This window comes from Salmo salar, chromosome 03 (assembly GCF_965601325.2).
Source record: "Salmo salar chromosome 03, fSalSal1, whole genome shotgun sequence".
Classification (NCBI taxonomy): Eukaryota; Metazoa; Chordata; class Actinopteri; order Salmoniformes; family Salmonidae; genus Salmo; species Salmo salar.
The window spans coordinates 35,475,574-35,497,207 of NC_138293.1; the positions used below are offsets into that span (position 1 = coordinate 35,475,574).

Consider the following 21,634-nt stretch of genomic DNA (forward strand, 5'->3'; position numbering starts at 1 on the left):
TAATTGATGAAGCCTGGCTAAGCGGACAGTGCGAATAGCTACTCTAGATACCGTTTTGAGAAGAAAAATCTATGGAAATTCTACAGGAAAAGGGCCTTAAGAGCATTACTGATGACTGCTGTAGTAGTTTGAAGCCTGGCTATGCAGAGTAAGACTTACTGATGACTGCTGTAGTAGGTGAAGCCCACAAAGGGCAGCTGGTTGCCCACGAAGGCCTTTGGTATGGGGAAGGTCTCCTCGTCTCCCCTGTCCGCCTCGATGTCGTCAAAGTTACTGGTGTCGATGTCGCTGCTCAGCTCAGGCACCACCGGGGCCGCCGCTGGAAACACGGATGGACAGAAGGTGGAGGAGAGAAGAGAGAAACATGACTCACTGCAGATGAGGTATTCTACTAGCGTTCTATGACTTGGTGCAGAGCCACACTGAGTTGAGAGCATGTTGTAGAGGAAATGTCAGTCCTAAACTGAGGCATGTACTGTACTTCTAAAACTGGCTTTTGGTGCAAGAAGCACCCTTCACATCTCTCATCATGACAATCTTCTACTGTCAAATATGTCAGTCTATCTCCTCATTATATTATATAAACAGTCTCTTGTCAATCTAGCCTACATTTGGATGCAGGCTAGATTGCTTGGAGATCAAATGCATCAACTATAAAACACCAGCATTCAGTCTGACAGTCAACACAGAACAACGTATTAGCTAGGACAGCTGGTGCCATGGCAGGGCAGGCCAGAGACAGTGTGGCCAGGCCAGAGACAGTGTGGCCAGGCCAGAGACAGTGTGGCCAGGCCAGAGACAGTGTGGCCAGGCCAGAGACAGTGTGGCCAGGCCAGAGACAGTGTGGCCAGGCCAGAGACAGTGTGGCCAGGCCAGAGACAGTGTGGCCAGGCCAGAGACAGTGTGGCCAGGCCAGAGACAGTGTGGCCAGGCCAGAGACAGTGTGGCCAGGCCAGAGACAGTGTGGCCAGGCCAAAGCGCCGACCGCAGCGCTTCAGATTACTTCATATTACACCCGGGAAAGAGCCAGGGGTCGCGTTCACGCAGAATTCTGAATTTTCCTGCAGAAAATAAATCTGTGTCGCATGCTGAAAACTCAGGTACTGACCATGACGTTCAATTTCAAGTTCCAATTTTTTATATTTAAATAGACCCGCTGCAATTATCTGAAAAGTCTCATCCATCCTCCCAACCACTCTCTCTGCGGGGAAGGTGTACGAGGCGGGTCTCTCTGTCAATGGCATTTGCAACGTGTTCCTAGCACAACGCTCAGCTCGGGGTGTTTCTGTGGTCCTCCCCATGGCCAGTGTTCCCGCTGAAAGGGGATGCAGCTCCCAGGACCTACAGACACTAATGACAATTTCAATGGGGGCACCAGAGTCACGAAATTTTTACTTTGATAAGGCACACACAATTTTTGACCAGGCTGCCGAAAGGAGAAAATAGAGAGAAACGGAGGGAGGGAAATGAGGAAGTAAGATAGGTTGCGTGTGCACATTGACAAGGTTTGCCATGTTGCCATTTTCACACTAGTTTGTTTGCTTGAGTTCGAACCAGTGTTTAATTAGCCTATTTTCGTGAGTGTGTCAACACTTTTTATCGAATTAGTCCTTTAGGAAGTATTTCTTGGTAGTATTCCTTCTCATAATTTTTGTCATTGTTGTTGCGCTCCCCTCCTTTCCTTTGTTTGCTGAAGCGCGAAGGCCCACCTGAACTCTGGGCTAAAAGTATATTACGGCAATAATATCGTTCAGATTCCTGATTATAATGACACGATAGGGTAAAGAAAAGTACGTTTTCACATCCTCTTGAACTGACCCGTATTTTCCTGCATTCTAGAACACAGAGAGGACCCATGTATATATATTTATTGTCTGTTTGTTTAATTAGAACGCAGGTGAAATCTATTAAAAACGCAGCTTTTGGGTTGGTCTGCGTTTTGAAAATGCAGACTTTTGAAAGCTCAAGCGACCCTGAGAGCTGCTACAGCCACTCGATTTACATTTAGCCTCCCGCCTCTGATCTCTCTGTTGTAGCCGGAGACCACATGAATACTAAAACGCAAGGCTCCTGTTCAGCAGGGCACACCGCAGCAAAAACTATTTGCAACAGAAAACCAAAATGAGCCTTTCTTATTGGACAAGTTTAGGTAGTACCTCCCAGTTTCAAAATGTTTTTTCTACCGAGGAAAGCTTTCCTCCCCATTCTCACCCTCAAATCAACCATCTAGGTGGTTGTGATATTGAATGAAATGAATGGTTCTTATTCTGAAATTTCCTGTGACTGTCTTTAGTAGGTCAATTGGAAAGCATGTATTATAGCATGTCTGGCTATTTGTAACATTTGTCAACATAACAATACAGAATGAAGGGGAGGGGCGTTACAAAGGAAGCGTGAAACCTGAACAGAACTCACTATCTCTGATGTTCTCCCACGTCCACTGGTCGTTCTTGAAGAAAGGATGTCTCTTGATCTCATCCACCCCGTTGCGACCCAGTCTTACCTCCCTGGCGACAAATTAAACACAGGAACATAGAACGTACAGTTTAGCGATTCTGCAATCCACCAATAACATCCATTATTATTCAAGTCTATGCATCTGACCGTCTCTGAGCACAACCCAGTGAAAGCATTTAGACATGATTGATAGCTCTTCAAAAGATCACTGCTCGATGTTTAAGTAGTTACTCAAAGACTTAAGTCTCATCCAATCAGTGAGATCATAACACTATTCCCTTTCTAGCGATTTGCTCACACGGAAAATCATTGGTGAAACAAGACAGACAGAGGGATAGTGCGAGATTGTCAATGAAGCCCTTTATCTATTTACCCAGAGTCAGATGAACTCATGGATACAATTGTGTTGTCCGAGTGCAGTTTGATGTGTTAGCGCAATGCTAGCTGATCCCATAGACTTCCAGTCATTGTGCTAACTAGTTAGCAATTGCGTGCAAATCTACCGTTAACTTCCTTCAACGAGTTAAGCTGACTGGGCAAGTAGATAAATCTTGCACTCTAACTCGGGCCCCTCCGAACCGCCATCATCATCATCATCCTCACCTGTCAGTCAGGAAGGCACAGATGAGGTTCTTGGCATCCTTGGAGATGTCGCTGTCATCAGGGAAACTCAGGGCATTCTTGTGGTTCATGATCTTACTGTACGTCCCCACCAACGAGTCAGCATAGAACGGTGTGTCACCTATAGGCACACAAAACCACAGGCATTGGGGTTAGCTAGTGCAGTGCATTTGGAAAGTATTCAGACCCATTTTCTTTTTTGTTAAACTTATTCTAAAATGTATCAAATTGTCTTTCCTCATCAAACTACACACAATACCCCATAATGACAAAGCAGAAACAGGTTTTGAAAATGTTGCACATTTATTACAAATAAAAACAGAAATACCTTATTTACCTAAGTACTCAGACCCTTTGCTATGAGACTCGAAATTGAGCTCAGCTGCATATTGTTTCCATTGATCATGCTTGAGATGTTTCTACATCTTGATTATCCACCTGTGATAAATTCAATTGATTGGGCATGATTTGCAAAGGCACACACCTGTCTATATAAGGTCCCACAGTTGACAGTGCATGTCAGAGCAAAAACCAGGCCATGAGGTCAAAGGAATTGTCTGTAGAGCGCCGAGAAAGGATTGTGTCGAGGAACAGATCTGGGGAAGAGTACCAACAAATATCTGCAGTACTGAAGGTCCCCAAGAACACAGTGGCCTCCATCATTCTTAAATGGAAGAAGTTTGGAACCACCAAGAGCAGGCCGCTCGGCCAAACTGAGCAATCGTGGGAGAAGGGCCTTGGTCAGGGAGGTGACCAAGAACCCGATGGTCAAGCTGACAGAGTTCCAGAATTCCTCTGTGGAGATGGGAGAACCTTCCAGAAGGACAACCATCTCTGCAGCACTCCACCAATCAGGAAAGTAGAGGGCTAGATGGAAGCCACTCCTCAGTAAAAAGGCACATGACAGCCCGCTTGGAGTTTGCCAAAAAGCACCTAAAGTACTCTCGGACCATGAGAAACAAGATTCTCTGGATGCTAAGTGTCACATCTGGTGGAAACCTGGCACCATCCCTATGGTGGCAGCATCATGCTGTGGGGAAGTTTTTCAGTGGCAGAGACTGGGAGACTAGCCTGGATCGAGGGAAAGATGAACGGAGCAAAGTACAGAGAGATCCTTGATGAAAACCTGCTCCAGAGAGCTCAGAACCTTTGACTGGGGCCAAAGTTCACCTCCCAACAGGACAACGACCCTATGCAAACAGTCAGGAGTGGCTTCGGAACAAGTCTCTTGTCCCGAACCCGATCGAACATTTAAGGAGACCTGAAAATAGCTGTGCAGTAACGCTCTCCATTCAACCTGACAAGAGCTTGAGTGGATCTGCAGAGAAGAATGGGGGAAACTCCCCAAATAGATGTGTGCTAAGCTGGTAGCGTCATACCCAACAAGACTCAATGCTGTAATCGCTGCCAAAGGTGCTTCAACAAAGTACTGAGTAAAGGGTCTAAATACTTAAGTAAATTAATTATTTCAGTTGTTTATTATTAATACAGTTGCAAAAAAATTCAAAAAATATGTATTTACTATGTCATTATGGGGTATTGTGTGTAGATTGAGGGGGGGGGGGGGGAATATTTAATCAATTTTAGAATAAGACATTAACGTAACAAAATGTGGAAAATGTCAAGAGGTCTGAATACTTCACAAATGCACTGTATATACAGCCTGATTTTCAATGGTTCACAATGGTGGTTTGCTAACCCTAACTTTACGTCTACCTTTCACCTTAACCAATTTTGATCCATATGCCGAACCATAATCTTTGGATCTGCCGGTTAAATATCCTATCAATTTTTTTTAGGTTACTGGAATGTCTACAATAAGTTCAGACAAAACCATAACAAATAAACATACTGAAAAAGCACACGTGATTAATAAACAACATTGGAAGCCCGGGGTCATTCCAGAGATCACATCCACCCAGGTTCAGTGTGTGTGAAACGTTTTCTTGACCTAGATAGTTTGTGTGTATGCATTGATATGTAGGCTATGTGTGCCTTTAAAAAAAATGTATGTAGTTCTGTCCTTGAGCTGTTCTTGTCTAATGATGTTCTGTATTGTCATGTTATGTGCGGACCTCAGGAAGAGTAGCGCTGCTTTTGCAACAGCTAATGGGGATCCTAATAAAATATCAAACATGGGATTTGCAACCAGTGGCCAATGTGAAACACATGATAGTATTATTTTCAACTTCATCATTGTATAGTATGGATTCATGGTTTCTTTAGTGCAGGATTATACAACATGACAAAACAAGGGAAAGATGTTATGTCCTGTCTGCGAGTTAATAGGAATACTCTGCTCTAGAACTACAATAAGTTAATATGATCAGTATGTTTCCCATCGTAACAGTGTGAGAAAGACACGTAATTGTGACTCACCAACGAGCATTTCATACAGGAAGACTCCCACGGACCACCAGTCACACTCCCGGCCGTAATATCCATCTCCTCCCTGGGATTTTAGTACCTCTGGCGAAATGTAGTCTGGTGTTCCCACTGCTGTGTCGCATCGTACCATACCATCCTGAAACACAGCCTCATATTATACTGCTATACTACTGTATTTATAAAACACAGCTGTGTCGCATCGTACCATACCATCCTGAAACACAGCCTCATATTATACTGCTATACTACTGTATTTATAAAACACAGCTGTGTCGCATCGTACAATGCTTTATACGATCTGCATAAAATGCATAAGCTGTCACAGTTCAAGAAAGCAAATAAATTGTAAGCCTACGTGCTGATATGTAAGAGGAAAAATGGAAAGGAAATGTGTTAAACTGCTAAACCGTTCTAAAGATTGATGAACCGTCACTAGGGACGGGCACGGTTCATCGATTCATTGAATACCTAAACAGATGTTAGTATTCGATTACTTCAGTGAGTACATTTTTGGGAAAAAACTATGAAAAAGCTGTCTAAATGAAAATGATCCTTGTGATATTTTATACCGTGAAATTCTTAATTTAATAAAACAACAAACTTTAAATATAGTTTTTCTAACCATACGTTGAGCTAAGGCTAAGCAACTGGCCCACCAGCCTGCCCTGACATCGATATGCTATTTTCCCCCACTTCGAATAGCAATAACAGGCACAAACCTAATGGAGTTTCCACAAAACCTTAACACTCAACAGAAACCTTATAGCTTCAAAATCATTTCCATCATGGACGGAAAAAATCTGACTTCTCTTCGCCCTGTTGCGTAAGCTGTTTACCTCTGCCATATGCATTTGCTTCATTTTGATTGACCAAGAGAGTCAAGACCAATTACTTTTGGGAGGGGGGGGGGTATACAAAAAAATGTATTGATATTATTTGAATAGTAAAATCATTTCAAAATGCCCATCCCTAACTGTCACTAAGCTAAATTCTGTAGTTAACCCTCGGATTCCGGGTCGGATCACGCTCGGTGTACACAGACCTCGGATCTGTCTGAAAATGAGTGAAATACCGATCAGATCCTTAATTATATCTGAAGATATCCTGATGAAAATAAATATCCTCTATAAATCACTTTTGCTACGCATGGCAGTCAGTTCAGTCAAAAGCATTAATCTCTCCTCCACCTGTCTGCCCCTCTCTCTCTCTCTGGCTTGAGCTCGCTATAGCAAACTTGCAACTAGTGTTGTCACGATACCAGAATGTTGACTTCGATATCACGATACTCAATACCAAAACAATACCACGACAAAAAAAAGAAGGCGTTTTAGCTTGTCTCAGATGGCACTTGATCCAGACAGATCTTTTGAGTTCAATCCAGGTCCCGGATTTGAACATTTTAGATTATTTTATGTATGCATTAATGAATCAATTATACAGTCAAACAATCAATTGGACTGTTTTTTACCAATCTAACTACATAATGGTAATCATTTATTTGAATGGTCAATCTCTAGGCTATTGATAAACTGGGTAATGTCGGATAAAATTCTCCATCATCTCTGACATATTTTGGGTTGGATCTTGTCTCTCGGATCCGGTATTATTTATATATATATATATATATATATATATATATATATATATATATATATATATATATTTTTTTAAGGGTCCTGTTGGTGTCGGATGGAAATTTCGCAGATCCAATTCGGTTGGGATCTCAATTTCGGGATCCGAGAAGACCAACAGTCTACTCTACAGGGTGTTGAAGTGTCAACTAACTCCTCATTATCAGTCGTGGTGAATTGGAAGGCTGGTGCGATAGCTACCTTGTTCATTTTCATACAGGTCCCAAAGTCTGCCAACTTCAAGTGGCCCGCTTTGTCTAGCAACATGTTATCAGGCTTCACGTCCCTGAAAAGACAAAAAAGACACAGTAATATAACAAACCAGCAGCTCTCGAACCTAAGACATGATATTATACAACCAAAACGTTCTCGAACCAACAACGGTACATTAAACTGCCATTTTTAAGACCAAGTCAAGAGAAAGAGTGGCTTTCTCCAATTCAGGGAGGCTTTGGAAGGGTGGCAAGAATTGCCACGACAGAACTGACATAGAAGTGGAGACATTCAAGAGCAACCTTTACAGTGGAGGTGAGGAGAAAGAGAAGTCCAGTAAGTATACCTGTGTATGAAGCCCATGGCGTGGATCCCGTCCAGAGCCAGCACCACCTCAGCGGTGTAGAAGCGGGCCCACTTCTCGGGGACGTCATAGTTGCTCATCAAGTTGACCAGGTCTCCGCCGGGCATATACTCCATCACCATGTAGAGGTAACGGTCATCCTGGAACGCATAAAACAGCTGGGGGGGGGGGGCTTAGGGTTAGTGACCAAACATAAGTAGGAGGAATAGACAGGAAAAGAGGCAAAACTAGAAATTGCATGAATATTCTGTTACATGAAACTCAATCACCGGGCTTCCTTGCTGATTGTTCCTAGTAGGCAAAGTGAGGACGAGACTAGGGAGTCACTATATAATATATATATATTTTTTAAGTGTTATTCAATTATCTATACCTGCACAACCCAGGCGCTGTTGGCAAAGGCCATGATGTCCCTCTCCTCCCAGAAGAAAGCAGAGTCCGACCTTTTGATCATTTCAAATTTGCTAAGCAGCTTCATGGCGTACACCTTCCGCGTGGCTTTGTGTCTTACCTGGGAGAGACGGGAGAACAGTTCTCTTAGGATGTATACTGGGCTTTCATACAGATGAAAATCGAAGACATAAGCCATGTAATAATTTCCTACGTCTGTAGCAGATTTATAAAAAGGGAAAGCAGACAGACAAATGACAGTTGATGTAATTCACTGAGGACAAATTAGCATAACCATAATGGTGATCCTCACCAACTGCACTTCTCCAAACGCCCCCCTCCCGATAACCTTGACCACCTCATAGTCCTCTGCTTTCATCCGCAGGTCCCGGATCTTACTGATGGTGTCCTTATCTGAGGAGGAGAGATGACATTACGAGGAAACCAGTTAGAGCAGGGCAAGCGTTTATCATTAGTAACCTGGGTTGATTAGTAAGTATGACTAGAGAGGCTTTTGTCCACCGACTCAGGCTGAGAATTCAGAATGGGGAAAAAAAGGCTCAACAGCGGATGAAAATCTGTATCACAGTTCAACTGATATACAAAATAAAGCCAAGGACTATTAAAATCAGAACATTCTGATGCAGTCATTTCCAGCAGTTACAGTTTCAAGAAAGTAAAGAATATGATCCCTACTTGAGAAATGGTATTAAAAAAAAACTACGGGATTAAAATACATTTTTAGAACCATTTTTAAGATGAGATCCGCATAAGGTGAACAAGCACCAACGGTCGCCCCAGGCCCATTTGTTACTGTTTTGTTTATGAAAACAGAGCGGAGGCGTATCCAGCATCGTGGAAAATAGTTTTGTAGTAAATACTCTTCTGTTCTATCGCACAATGACGTGCAATGATGTCCGAGGGGGGGGGGACTGTTCGTTGTTTGAAGTAATATAATATCCTAAACGGGCGTGGTAGTTTCACCACTACGGATTCCAGCTTTAAAATCACGTGTTTGTGCAGAGCTGTCGGCTAATGTGACTGAGTCTATGCGTATAGGCTACTAGTGTGATAAAGAATATGATTGGACTACATGTCATGGGCTAGCAGTTTGCAAGAAGGAGAGCACTAGCAGTACAAGGAGTTCAGAACCCCTGAGGGGATGCATCCCATTGGCAACAAGCCCCCCTCACAACACAGCTAGTCCGTTAACGTCCATCGAGGCCTCTCCAACACTTGGATGTTGAACTTATTTTTGAAATTTATGGGATTTTATGTTTTTGAATAATAAAAAGTTCAAAATATGCTTTATGAGTAGTTCATGACACCAGAGTAGCAACACAATATTTTATAATGTTCAATCCAACAACAATATTGCAGCATTTTAACCAATTTCTGCATTTCCTGGACTTTCGTTTTAATTTCCACACACAGAGCTGCATGATATGGGCAAAAAAAAGGAGTCGATGTGCAAGGAGTTGAGCAATCAATTATTTTGTAGTCGACACTCCACCACTACATCCAGGCTGTATCACAACCGGCCATGATTGGCAGTCCCATAGGGCGGCGCACAATTGGACCAGCGTCGTCCAAGTTAGGGTTTGGCCGGGATAGGCCGTCATTGTAAGTAAGAATTTGTTCTTAACTAACTTGCCTAGTTAAATAAAGGTTAAATAAAATAAAAAACATCGTCGTTAACAGTTGGAACAATGGCAGAGAAAGGCAAGTGACAGCAGCAAAGTCCTGTATGGCAATACTTTAAGAAGTTAAATGAGAAGGAAATGTTAACTTTGCCAGGTGAAATTGAGGTACAGTAATGGTAGCCCAGGTGCAATGCTTAAGCATCCGAAAGGGACGCATCATGAGACCAAACTGTTGCTCTAGCAGCGAAGCTGGAGTGTGAATTCACGTGGAATTATATTAATTTCTTATTTTAAGGGAAAACAGATTTTTTTTTAAATGGCCGTTTAAACATTAAGAAACATTTTTCACATCCCTACTAGCTAGCCAGCTAACTAGCAGTTAGCATTAGCGGCTAATACAATTACCTTCAGCCAGCAGTTGCTAAGAAAATAAACTAGCAGACAGATACAAACAAAGTGTAATTATAGAATGCTTGTTAAAAAAAACAGCATTGTCACTAGGGATGGGCACGGTTTTTTGGATATACACACACACTGTCACACCGGTCCCTGCTCCTCTGTCACCCCTCCCCGCGGATGGGTTTAGGCCGAGGTCATTCAATATTTTTTATGGCTGTTGGGCGGGTTGAATAAAGATAAACAATACCTTTAAAAATCCATAAATGTATAATTATTGCGCAATTTATATAGTCTACATTGAGGTTTTTCTTTCATTGTTTTAGGCTAAACTTTAGGACTTAACTGTACACGCGCCAAATTGCCTACACAGCCATTTGCCAAATAATGCTTTTGGGAACCGGCAGAAAAAAGTTAACATTTGTCCACGGAGGCAAAAAGGACATGGAAATTCAATTCAATAAGACAAAAGCTGGGAAAGGAGAGTCAAAAATAAAGAGAAGGGAGGGCCAGAAAAGGTTTTGAAAAGATTTGAAGTGGTAAAAGAGCATGATTGCGAGGCACTATAAAAATTTGACAGTCACAAGACGGGACTTCAAATAGGTCTATGGCATGTCAAGGAAACCGTAGCCTACCGTTTAGATGGGTTAAATGGAAATTGAAATCTGGGCATTGACCTACCTGAAAAACCTACTGTTTTTTTGGCAAAGTCCTCTGATAATACTAGTGCCGTGCGAATCGACATCCTTGTGTTTTGAGAGAAATGTCTAAGTTTTACAGGCGTTTCTCGATATTTGAGCAAGAAAACTAACGATTCGATAAATTGAATGACATGCTGCGCATTGCCTATATATGAAGGGCCTACATGTATCAACTTTTGTTGCAAGACCGTGTTGCAACTTCACAATGAATGCTTTTGTGTATAAGTTTTGTGGGAATGACTTGAACATCGCCATATGCGTCATAAAAAAAAAGCTTGTGCCCATTTAATGCAACCCCTGCTTTTAATAGATCGCAAAGCAGCATACAACTGAGCTAAACGTTTGGAACAAATTCACTTTCTCATTCATAGCCTAAAAAAAGTGTCTTCACTGACATTTTCAAACTCTCCCTGTCTGAGTCTGGTAATACCAACATGTTTCAAGCAGACAACCATAGTCCCTGTGCCCAAGAACACTAAGGTAACTGGTCTAAATTACTACAGACAAGTAGCACTCACGTCTGTAGCCATGAAGAGCTTTGAAAGGCTGGTCATGGCTCACATCAACACCATTATCCCAGAAACCCTAGATCCACTCCAATTTGCATACCGCACTAACAGATGATGCAATCTCTATTGCACTTCACAATGCCCTTTCCCACCTGAACACCTATGTGAGAATGCTATTCATTGACTACAGCTCAGCGTTCAACACCATAGTGCACTCAAAGCTCATCACTAAGCTAAGGACCATGGGACTATACACCTCCCGCTGCAACTGGATTCTGGACTTCCTGACGGGCCACCACCAGGTGGTAAGGGTAGGTAACAACACATCCGCCACGTTCTTCCTCAACACGGGGGTCCCTCAGGGGTGCATGCTCAGTCCACTCCTGTACTCCCTGTTCACGCATGACTGCACGGCCAAGCACGACTCCAACACCATCATTAAGTTTGCCGACCACACAACGGTGGTAGGCCTGATCACCGACAACGACAAGCCTATGGGAGGTCAGAGATCTGGCCGTGTGGTGCCAGGACAACAACCTCTCCCTCAATGTGACCAAGACAAAGGAGATGATTGTGGACTACAGGAAAAGGAGGACCGAGCACACCCCCATTCTCATCAATGGGGCTGTTGTGGAGCAGGTTGAGAGCTTCAAGTTTCTTTGGTGTCCACATCAACAAACTAACATGGTCCAAGCACACCAAGACAATCGTGAAGAGGGCACAACAAAACCTATTCCCCCTCAGGAGACTGAAAAGATTTGGAATGGGTCCTCAGATCCTCAAAAGGTTCTACAGCTGCACCATCGAGAGCTTCCTGACTGGTTGCATCAGTGCCTGGTATGGCAACTGCTCGGCCTACGCAAGGCACTACAGAGGGTAGTGCGTACAGGCCAGTACATCACTGGGGCCAAGCTTCCTGCCATCCAGGACCTCTACACCAGGCGGTGTCAGAAGAAGGCCCTAAAAATTGTCAAAGACAACCGGCCACCCAGGTCATAGACTGTTCTCTCTGCTACCACATGTCAAGCGGTACCGGAGCGCCAAGTCTAGGACCAAAAGGCTCCTTAACAGCTTCTACTCCCAAGCCATAAGACTCCTGAACATCTAATCAAAAGACTACCCAGACTATTTGTATTTAACCCCCCCCCCCCCCCCCCCTTCACACTGCTGCTACTCTTATTATAACTCTACCTACATGTACATATTACCTCGACTAACCGGTGCCCCCTGTATATAGCCTCGCTATTGTTATTTTACTGCTGCTCTTTAATTATGTGTGACTTATTTCTTAATCTTTTTTTTTGTATTATATTTCTTGTTTATCTTTGTTTTATTTTTTTTAACCGCATTGTTGGTTAATGGCTTGTAAGTAAGCATTTCACAGTAAAGTCTAAACCTGTTGTATTTGGCGAATAAAATGTGATTTGAAGTTAGCTGTTTAGCTCACATCTGAAGGCTGAGGGGGCATTTAGGATGTCTACTGCAGATGACTAAAAAAATCCTAATGATATTGATCACACTTCCTCCATTCAAATATTATAGCGACACTATACCAAAGATGTTATCAGTGTAGCCTGAAATTGCCTGGACTGGTTGAAATATCTTCACACTTAAAAAAAAAAACATTACTGTCAATTTATGTTAAAAAAAGTAAGAATTACAGGAGGCAGTTTGGGAAAAAAAAAACGTATGCCGTCGAATCGTTCTCTGGAATAACGTACATTCTGGGGTAACAAATACATAACCAACGTTCTCTGGTAATATTAGTACCGTGCGAATAGGGCTATAGCCTTAACTCCTGCAGAATTAAGCATTTCTTGCAGTAAAATTATACAGGAGTGGAGAAAAATTCTAAATTTTTTCTGCATCTTGAGAGAATGCAATGCTCCGTTAGATACGATCTGTAGAGGTGCTGTCTTCATCATAAAAGATGATAGTATTTCAACCACAATCAGTTGAGCAAGGATTTATTTAGTCTTCTAGGGCAACATATAATGACAAAAGAGAAGCTATATGCATCTAATTATAGACAAGTTGACTAACAAATAGCCTACCATAGCCTAACAAAATGTCTGAAATCATAAGCAGAAACATAACTAAATGACAAAAAAATCCTGCATCCCCTGTCCCCCCCCCAAAAAAAGTATAATAATAAATAAAATACAATTATAATAAATACATTTAAAAAAATCAGGTTAGGGTTGGGTGCGGGCCTCAGATTTACACTTTATCACAAATAGTCATTTTTTCAGATGCGTTATTAGTAATTGCAGGCAGGAGCAGGTGAACAAACAGCTGACCTGCGCACCACTATCGGCGGTTCCTCGAGTTGCGTGAGCAAGTCTCCATTGAAGTAAAAAAATATATATATTATAATAATTGAAAACATGTACTTCGACTATCCGGATATCATTATGTTATTCAAATACTGAAATAAATGTCAAAATGCCCATCACTAGTTGTCACCAACATCTTGTTGCATCTATCTGACCATGAAGAAGTGAAAGGCAACAAAGTGCTCATGACTCCCTGGTTGAGCAACTGCTCTCTCCTTGAGTGACAGGGGGCAGGGCTTGGTGTGGGAAGTGGTATGCAGCAGGAGGGGGAGAAAGATGACCAATAGCAAATGGAGTAAACTGTAAAAACGGACACTACACGCGCTAGACTTCAGTATGACATTTCCTTTTTTGAAACATTAAAAATACCATTATAGAAAGTAAATTAAAACACCAAACCGGTCTGTGCAAGAATACTGGTATATAGTAAAATACGGTATATCGCCCAGCCCTAGTTGAACATGAAAAAAAGTACCAACAAGACTAATTCAACAATAGTTTGTTTCTAATACAATGAACAGTTTGTGAAGAATTGTTATCATAGGAGACACTAACACAAATGACAAGAGTCCATATGTAAAAATGCCATAGCCTCCATAAGTTCTACAGTCATAGAGGGTGTAGTGGTGAAGGGAACACGTCATGATAGACACCATGTGGGTCACCAGCCACTCATGAAAGCCCCTTTGTTGGGGACCCTGAGTGGGCTAAGCTGCGGACACAATTATACCCGGGCCTGGACACAGAGGCAAGGCAGTGACCTAAAAACAGCCTCCAATCTCTCCTGCCGCCACTGCTAAATCGTTGCCGCGACTCAAAATAAAGTGTAAACTTAAACGACTAAAGCCAGATAAAACATATGGAAAATATAATTGAGCGCTATATTATTTTATAATATCATCAGAACTAAAATCACCAAAATAAAAAACGACAGTCATGGGCCTCCTGAGTGGCGCAGCGGTCTAAGGCACTGCGTCGCAGGCGTCACTACAGACCCGGGACCAATACCGGGCTGTGTCGCAGCCGGGCGCAACCGGGAGACCCATGAGGCTGAGCACAATTGGCCCAACGTCGGCCGGGTTAGGGGAGGGTTCGGCAGGCCGGGATGTCCTTGTCCCATCGCGCTCTAGCGACTCCTGTGGCGGGCCGGGCGCATGCACGCTGACACAGTCGCCAGGTGTACGGTGTTTCCTCCGACACATTGGTGCGGCTGGCTTCCGGGTTAAGCGAACAGTGTGTCAAGAAGCAGTACGGCTTGGCTGGGTCGTGTTTTGGAGGACACACGGCTCTCGACCTTCACCTCTCCCGAGTCCGTATGGAAGTTGCAGCGATGGGACAAGACTAACTACCAATTGGATATCACGAAATTGGGGAGAAAAAAAAAATGACAATCAGGGGGGGTGATTGGCGACGCTCACCATCACCCCCCACCTACGCTAACTTTGTCACCACTGCTGAAAAAAATCCTAGGGGAAACACTGCAAAGCACTACATGATGGAAGTCACAGATTCAAAGGAAGGATGACAAATGGGGAAAAGAGCCTTGTATGGGCTAGTTACTTACACCTATTCAAAAAGTTGTCGATGCTTTTGTTTTTCCTCAAGGCTGGAAAGTCAAGGTCGTACACCAACGCATCCAAGCCATCCTAGAGAGAGAGAGAAGAGAAGCATTAATAAAAAGGTATAGTCTTCCAGGCCTAAGGCCACAACTAGGGCAACTACTCTACAATACTCTAACCAGCTCTTAGCTGGTCTACAGTAGAATAAATCTATGGCGTGTTACCGGGAGGCTATAGGCTATAAACCAGCTATATACCCAAACCTTCACAATAAGTCAACCCTGCAAGCAGTAGCCCCAACCTGGCTTAGCCAACAGAGGCCAAGGTTTTCAGCAAATCAAAAGATCATATTTCTGTGCCACTTGTAGCCTGAACGGTTGCAATTTAGTATAACTGATTAATAGCTGATCTCATGACAGATTGAAAAGGGTTTAGTTTCACAACTTTATCCATGTTCAGGGAGTTTCAGACCAGAAACTCTGATGCTTAGAAAATAAGCATCAAGGCAGCGCTCTACAGTGGTGAACATTTTACTGTACGACCTGGAATTTTCATTTAGGAGCACCAAAGCACCTAGAAAAATTAAGGATTCTAGCTTCATTATCTGAAATATTTTTCACTGAGCTCTAAAATGTTTTTATGTGCGCCTACATTTTCCAATTTAGGTGCACACATCCTCCTTTTTTAAAAAGAGGTCAGCGTCGAGCCCTGCAAGTCACATTAAGAGCTTGTGCACTACACACTATCACAGCAATGGCGTGACATCAAACGCCTGACCACATTTGGTCTCCGACAAAAAGATGGACAAAGCCTGTTCAGTCTGACTGAAGAACTCATTCCCCTACAGCAAGATCTCAAATCTATGTTCATGAGAAACAAATTATTAATGGTCAGCTTAGCCACAGGCATTGGACGTCACACTCACAAGCACTGAGATTTCATTAAAACACCAGCCGCTCCTTACTTAGAACAGCAACTGAGGAAACTGAAGAATGAGAAAGCACTACATCGGATGACATAAAACAGCGGGTTGTAATAATTGCCTACATTTCCCAGGTCAGGGAGCGCTCTTCAATGCAAACCTGTCTGGTTGACGGAGTTTCTACCTTAAGTCAACTTGGCAAGGCTTAGACAATTAGCACCTTGACTCGAATGGCAGTAGATAATGGGAAAAGGATTACGTCAATGTCAACACTGCAGTGAAACAGTCCTCTCTACATCTCATGACATCATCCATATGATGTTATTCCAACACTATGATTAATACCCTAAATAAACATATTAATCCCCATTCATCACCCAGGTGTGAACAAAAAGGCCCCTCAGAGCCTAGATCGGTCGGGCCAACTGGCGGGATTTAACCTAATCTTCCTTAATCCAGGATGTCTCACACAAAGAGGGCAGGGCCACATCAAAGAGAGCAGTTTTAGCCAGGCCTGTAGCAGGACCCAATCGCTGCTGCAAAGCGTTCTATTTTAAAGCAAAGGCTGCAGCAGAAGCGAACTTCTTTGTCGGTGACTCTTCCGTGTGCTCAATTGACTGGGGAACAGCTGCCTCATGGAGAAAATCGTAAAGGCAAAAACATTTTTAGATTAAGGCCTTGTTAATATTATTTCACACCTTGATATCTAGGTCTATAAAAAGTTATCTGAGCTGCATGAAATTGAACAGCAGCACGACATGTATGGTTCTTTCCTTGGCTCCCACACAAGTGAGAAGGAAGCATTTGAGTCAAGGGTGACGGACTGATTGAGTTGGGCATAGATGTCATGTATTCTGTTCTGTGACACGTGAGCACAGAACGTTGACCTTTGTCTACCTAGTTATGACTTGAACAACCAATCTGTGTGAAATAAAAACAATAGATGACACTACAGACAGACAGACAGGCCTGACCCTCCTCATGGGGGAAACAAGAAGAAAAGCCACATGGTGAATCAGCTGCAGCTCAGACAAGAAGAGAGGAATGCTCTTAAGTAACTATGGCTCCGGATGGCGGACAGGAATGGGCAAAAATATAAATGTATCATAACTACAAAAAAATATGTATTTTGAAATGCATTTAAATTAAAATACGTGTTGCTTTTTCAAATACAGAAATGCATTCGCAAGTAGCCGTCCCGAACAGCAGCAGCATTCTCAGAAACAGTTACAGAACATTTTATTTGCTATGAATGTGATGTTCATCTGCCTCAGTTGAATGCACTGACTGTAAATACACTTCAATATATGAACGCAAAATGTAAAGTGTTAGTCCCATGACCTTAAAAATGTAAAAAAAAAATGCTCCATACTCACAAAAAAACTCCTCTCAAATGCTAAAGACTATTTGTCTGTAAAAATGCAATTTTGTGGGGAAAAAAAGTCATGACCTCCCAGGCACAACCATGGCTGCACCCATGCCCAGTCATGTGAAATCCATAGATTAGGGCCTAATGAATTTATTTCAATTGACTGATTTCCTTATATAAACTGCAACTGCATGTTGCGTTTATATATATATTTTTTGTATAGGTAGTAACTTTGGATAAAGGCGTCCGCATGCTTCCCAGCCAAAACAGTTTGGAAGAGTTCATGCATACACTACCGTTCAAAAGCTGGGGTCACTTAGAAATGTCCTTGTTTTTGAAAGAAAAGCACATTTTTTGTCAATTAAAATTACACTGTATTTCTGATCAATTTGATGTTAACATTGTTCATGTTATAACTGATTATTGTAGCTGGAAAACGGCAGATTTTTTATGGAATATCTACATAGGCGTACAGAGGCCCATTATCAGCAACCATCACTCCTGTGTTCCAATGGCACGTTGTGTTAGCTAATCCAAGTTTATCATTTTAGAAGGCTAATTTATTATTAGAAAACCCTTTTACAATGATGTTAGCACAGCTGAAAACTGTTCTGATTAAAGAAGCAGTAAAACTGGCCTTCTTTAGACTAGTTGAGTATCTGGAGCGTCAGCATTTGTGGGTTCGATTACAGGCTCAAAATGGCCAGAAACAAAGAACTTTCTTCTGAAACTCGTCAGTCTATTCTTGTTCTGAGAAATGACGGCTATTCCATGCGAGAAACTGCCAAGAAACTGAAGATCTCATACAACGTTGTGTACTACTCCCTTCACAGAACAAACTGTCTCGAACCATAATAGAAAGAGGAGTGGGAGGCCCCGGTGCACAAGTAGGCAAGAGGACAAGTGCATTAGTGTGTCTAGTTTGAGAAACAGAAGCCTCACAAGTCCGTTTATTTTGGACTTCGGTGAGATTTATTTTAAATCGGCTATTCAGGAACAATATTTTATCTCAAGGCAAGCCGACGTTTGGAGCCGAAGTCTACGCCCCTTCGTAGGTGATTGGTCAACAGTACGGAATCTTCAATAAAGTATTTGTCATTCAATGTGAGAAGACTCGTTTTCATGCACATTTTTTCATCGAGAAATACTGCACCAAACATCTGATGTAACATTGCTCGACTAAGATCTCCTCGGCAGATTTGAGTTATTTTAGATGAATTCTGACAATTCTGAGGAAGTGAGTACTGGATACAGCGCCTCAAAATGGACAAAGTATTAAGGGAGTATGTGAGCACACCTGTTCGGTTAGAAGATGCTGACGCCTCAAGAGTGTCTGCTAAATCACAAAAATGTTTAATGTACATGTGAAAATAGCTAAATGAACTGCAACACACACTAGGTATTCATTATTGACTTTGTTTTGGGGCAGAGCTCATTAGAATAATACTCAGCATGCTTTACGATTGTTAATTTCTTTACATACATTTATATTTAGTTCATTTAGCAGATGCTCTATCACACCATAGTGCCAGACTTCTGATACCAACCTAGGGTGAAAGGTTTGGTATACATAAGATCGCCCTATTTGGAAAAAGATCAAGTCCATATTATATGCTCAAATAAGCAAAGCGAAACGACAGTCCATCATTACTTTAAAACATGAAGGTCAGTCAATCCGGAAAATGTCAAGAACTTTGAAAGTTTCTTCAAGTGTAGTTGCAAAAACCATCAAGCGCTATGATGAAACTGGCTCTCATGAGGACTGCCACAGGAAAGGAATACCCAGAGTTTCGTCTGCTGCAGAGGATAAGTTCTCCAGCTGCACCTGACGCCCTATATGACTGCTGTCTGTGACGGCACACTCCATCACCAAAGACTGGGAGCTGGAGTCAAAATGCCTGGAAACGACACTAGGCAATATAGCCGAGGGGCTAAGCTTGGCCATGGAAGAGTGGCAAGTGGGCGAGAAGAAGATATCCTGCATCCCAACTGCAGGGGTCCTGCATCCCAACTGCAGGGGTCACAACACAAAGTGTTTTTCAAACAATATATAAAATATATAACCCATAAGAAATATCTTGCTGCGTTTTGTAAATGCATATCTAAAACGCTCCTTATGGTAATTTCTGATCGGCATCAGACAAATTTTGTACTTCAGTTGCACTTCTCCACTCAGATGTGAATTCACAAACGGGCATTCTATCAGTCTATACTATTCTTCGGTACTAGTCAGTATAGCCTACTTTTCTCCAGAAAAATTTAAGATTAACAGCAAGCAAAAAAATGAAAGGACCGTAGCTGGTTCCATTCTTTCTATGATAAACAGAAATATGATGGCCATGCATCGTTTATGGAAAATTGCTTTTTCCATTGTAAGCTAATTTACTTGTGTGGCTGCTCGCCAAAAAGCCTTGCACTTCTGTTATCTGATGAAAATGAAGCCATTTTCTGCCAAATGTGTTGCACTAATGTATTTTCATTTTAGAAAAACTATAGTTGCAAACCTAGGGCTGTGGCAGTCATGAAATTATGTCAGCCAGTGATTGTCAAGTAAATAACTGCCGGTCTCAAGGTAACTGACCATTCATTAACATACACATTTAGCATCTCCTGGCTTCCATGCATAGACTACAAGCCACTGATGCAGACCTTTGGAACATCTACATTTTAACAAGTCTAATAAATCCATGTAATATAGCCTACACCATCACAATAAATCCATTATTTATTTTAGACAGGTCTAAAGAAACATGATATGAAGAAAATGTCTATTTCAGAAGAACAGAATAGCATATTGAGTTGTCCTTATGTTAGGTCCTGATCTGGCTATGCCATATGGCTGTGGGCTACACTAGCTCATTTAGCAGACAAGATTTGCTTAGAATTACGTGCCATTATTTTATAGTATGAAGAATGCAATTGAACATAGCCGAATAAAATAGAAAGGATATTTTCTCCAAACGATTTGAGGGAGTGCACACATGCGGCTATTCTGTGTTAAGAAATAAGTAATCCTAAATGCTTCATTTAGGATTATGTAACTTTAGTTGTGATACAAATGTTGGGCTATATGTTTTGAATTTTAAAACATTCTAAGGCTGCAAGATGTGACTAATGATGATTTGAAAAAAGTTGCATGAAAAGGCATGAGGTCTGATTTATTTTTTGCCCAGGCTGCACACACTTCATCAGTCTCTCATTTGACAAGCCTCTAATTTCCCAGCTGCATCCCTGTGTGGCCATAATCCCCCCCAAAAAAATCTGGCCACAAAATGCCAGTGGCTGAATATAATTCCCTTCTCCCAACTGCATGCCGAAGAACCTCTGATGCACATGGCTCTCAGTCACGTGATTGGGTCTTTTCTCTTCTACAAGTGAAGACAGACACATATGGGATGCAACTGCGTGCGTCCTTATCAAATTCTGAGGAGCATATTGAAGGTATTGGAAGAACTGTCCACATTAACTTTTCGTCCGACAACAAGATGAGTAGGCCTTTTGCCTAACAGCAAAAGCACTACCCCATGTCAATCTACAATAACCATAGTACAAAAGTTGACCTATTCTAGTCAGTGCGAGAAATAAATATTCCAAACATGGACAGTTGTGGGATGTGATAGATCCCAAATTAATTCAACCAATCGCATTAAAAAAAAAACTGTTTTAAGCAATGAGCCTGATGCAACAGATCAGAATGTTTAGCTTAAAATGTTGATAAACTATTAAGCTGTTTCTAAACATTACAGAGCGCAGCAATGCGCACAAGGCAGTAGGCTATAAGCGCAAAAATATTCCATTAGCAGGAAAACGCCATTCTCAAAAGTAACCACAATTGCAAATATGAATGCAATACATATTATAAAAGGTACATTTCTATGTTGAATATGATCTTCCCCAAACTTGAAACTCACGCGCTGCGTATGTATGCCAGTCAGGCTCTACATCCGTTGGAAAGTGGCTTAATGTGCTTCATTACATGAAGTGTGCAACTATGATTTGAAAAGTTGCCCAAAACAAAGCATGCGCTGTTTCCCTTAAGCATGACATTGTAATATATAATTTACAAGTAATAGGCTAATATTGTCACTCATCACACTATACTTGAATTCATCTTGTCTTTACATATAGTAAATAA

The 21,634-nt window shown here is 41.9% G+C and overlaps 1 protein-coding gene across 2 annotated transcripts in view; it reads right to left on the reverse strand.

The window, feature by feature from the left end:
* LOC106600432 (rho-associated protein kinase 1) overlaps positions 1-21,634 on the reverse strand; it is a 64,228-nt gene that overhangs the window by 18,736 nt on the left and 23,858 nt on the right. For both annotated transcript variants that reach the window (XM_082973459.1, XM_082973458.1), the window contains exons 2-10: positions 15,214-15,295; positions 8,378-8,478; positions 8,048-8,185; positions 7,657-7,832; positions 7,299-7,383; positions 5,458-5,602; positions 3,061-3,199; positions 2,416-2,507; positions 160-319 (exon numbers count right to left, since the gene is read on the reverse strand). In XM_082973459.1, coding sequence (XP_082829585.1) covers positions 160-319; positions 2,416-2,507; positions 3,061-3,199; positions 5,458-5,602; positions 7,299-7,383; positions 7,657-7,832; positions 8,048-8,185; positions 8,378-8,478; positions 15,214-15,295 — 1,118 coding nt within the window. The remainder of the gene's footprint in view (positions 1-159; positions 320-2,415; positions 2,508-3,060; positions 3,200-5,457; positions 5,603-7,298; positions 7,384-7,656; positions 7,833-8,047; positions 8,186-8,377; positions 8,479-15,213; positions 15,296-21,634) is intronic.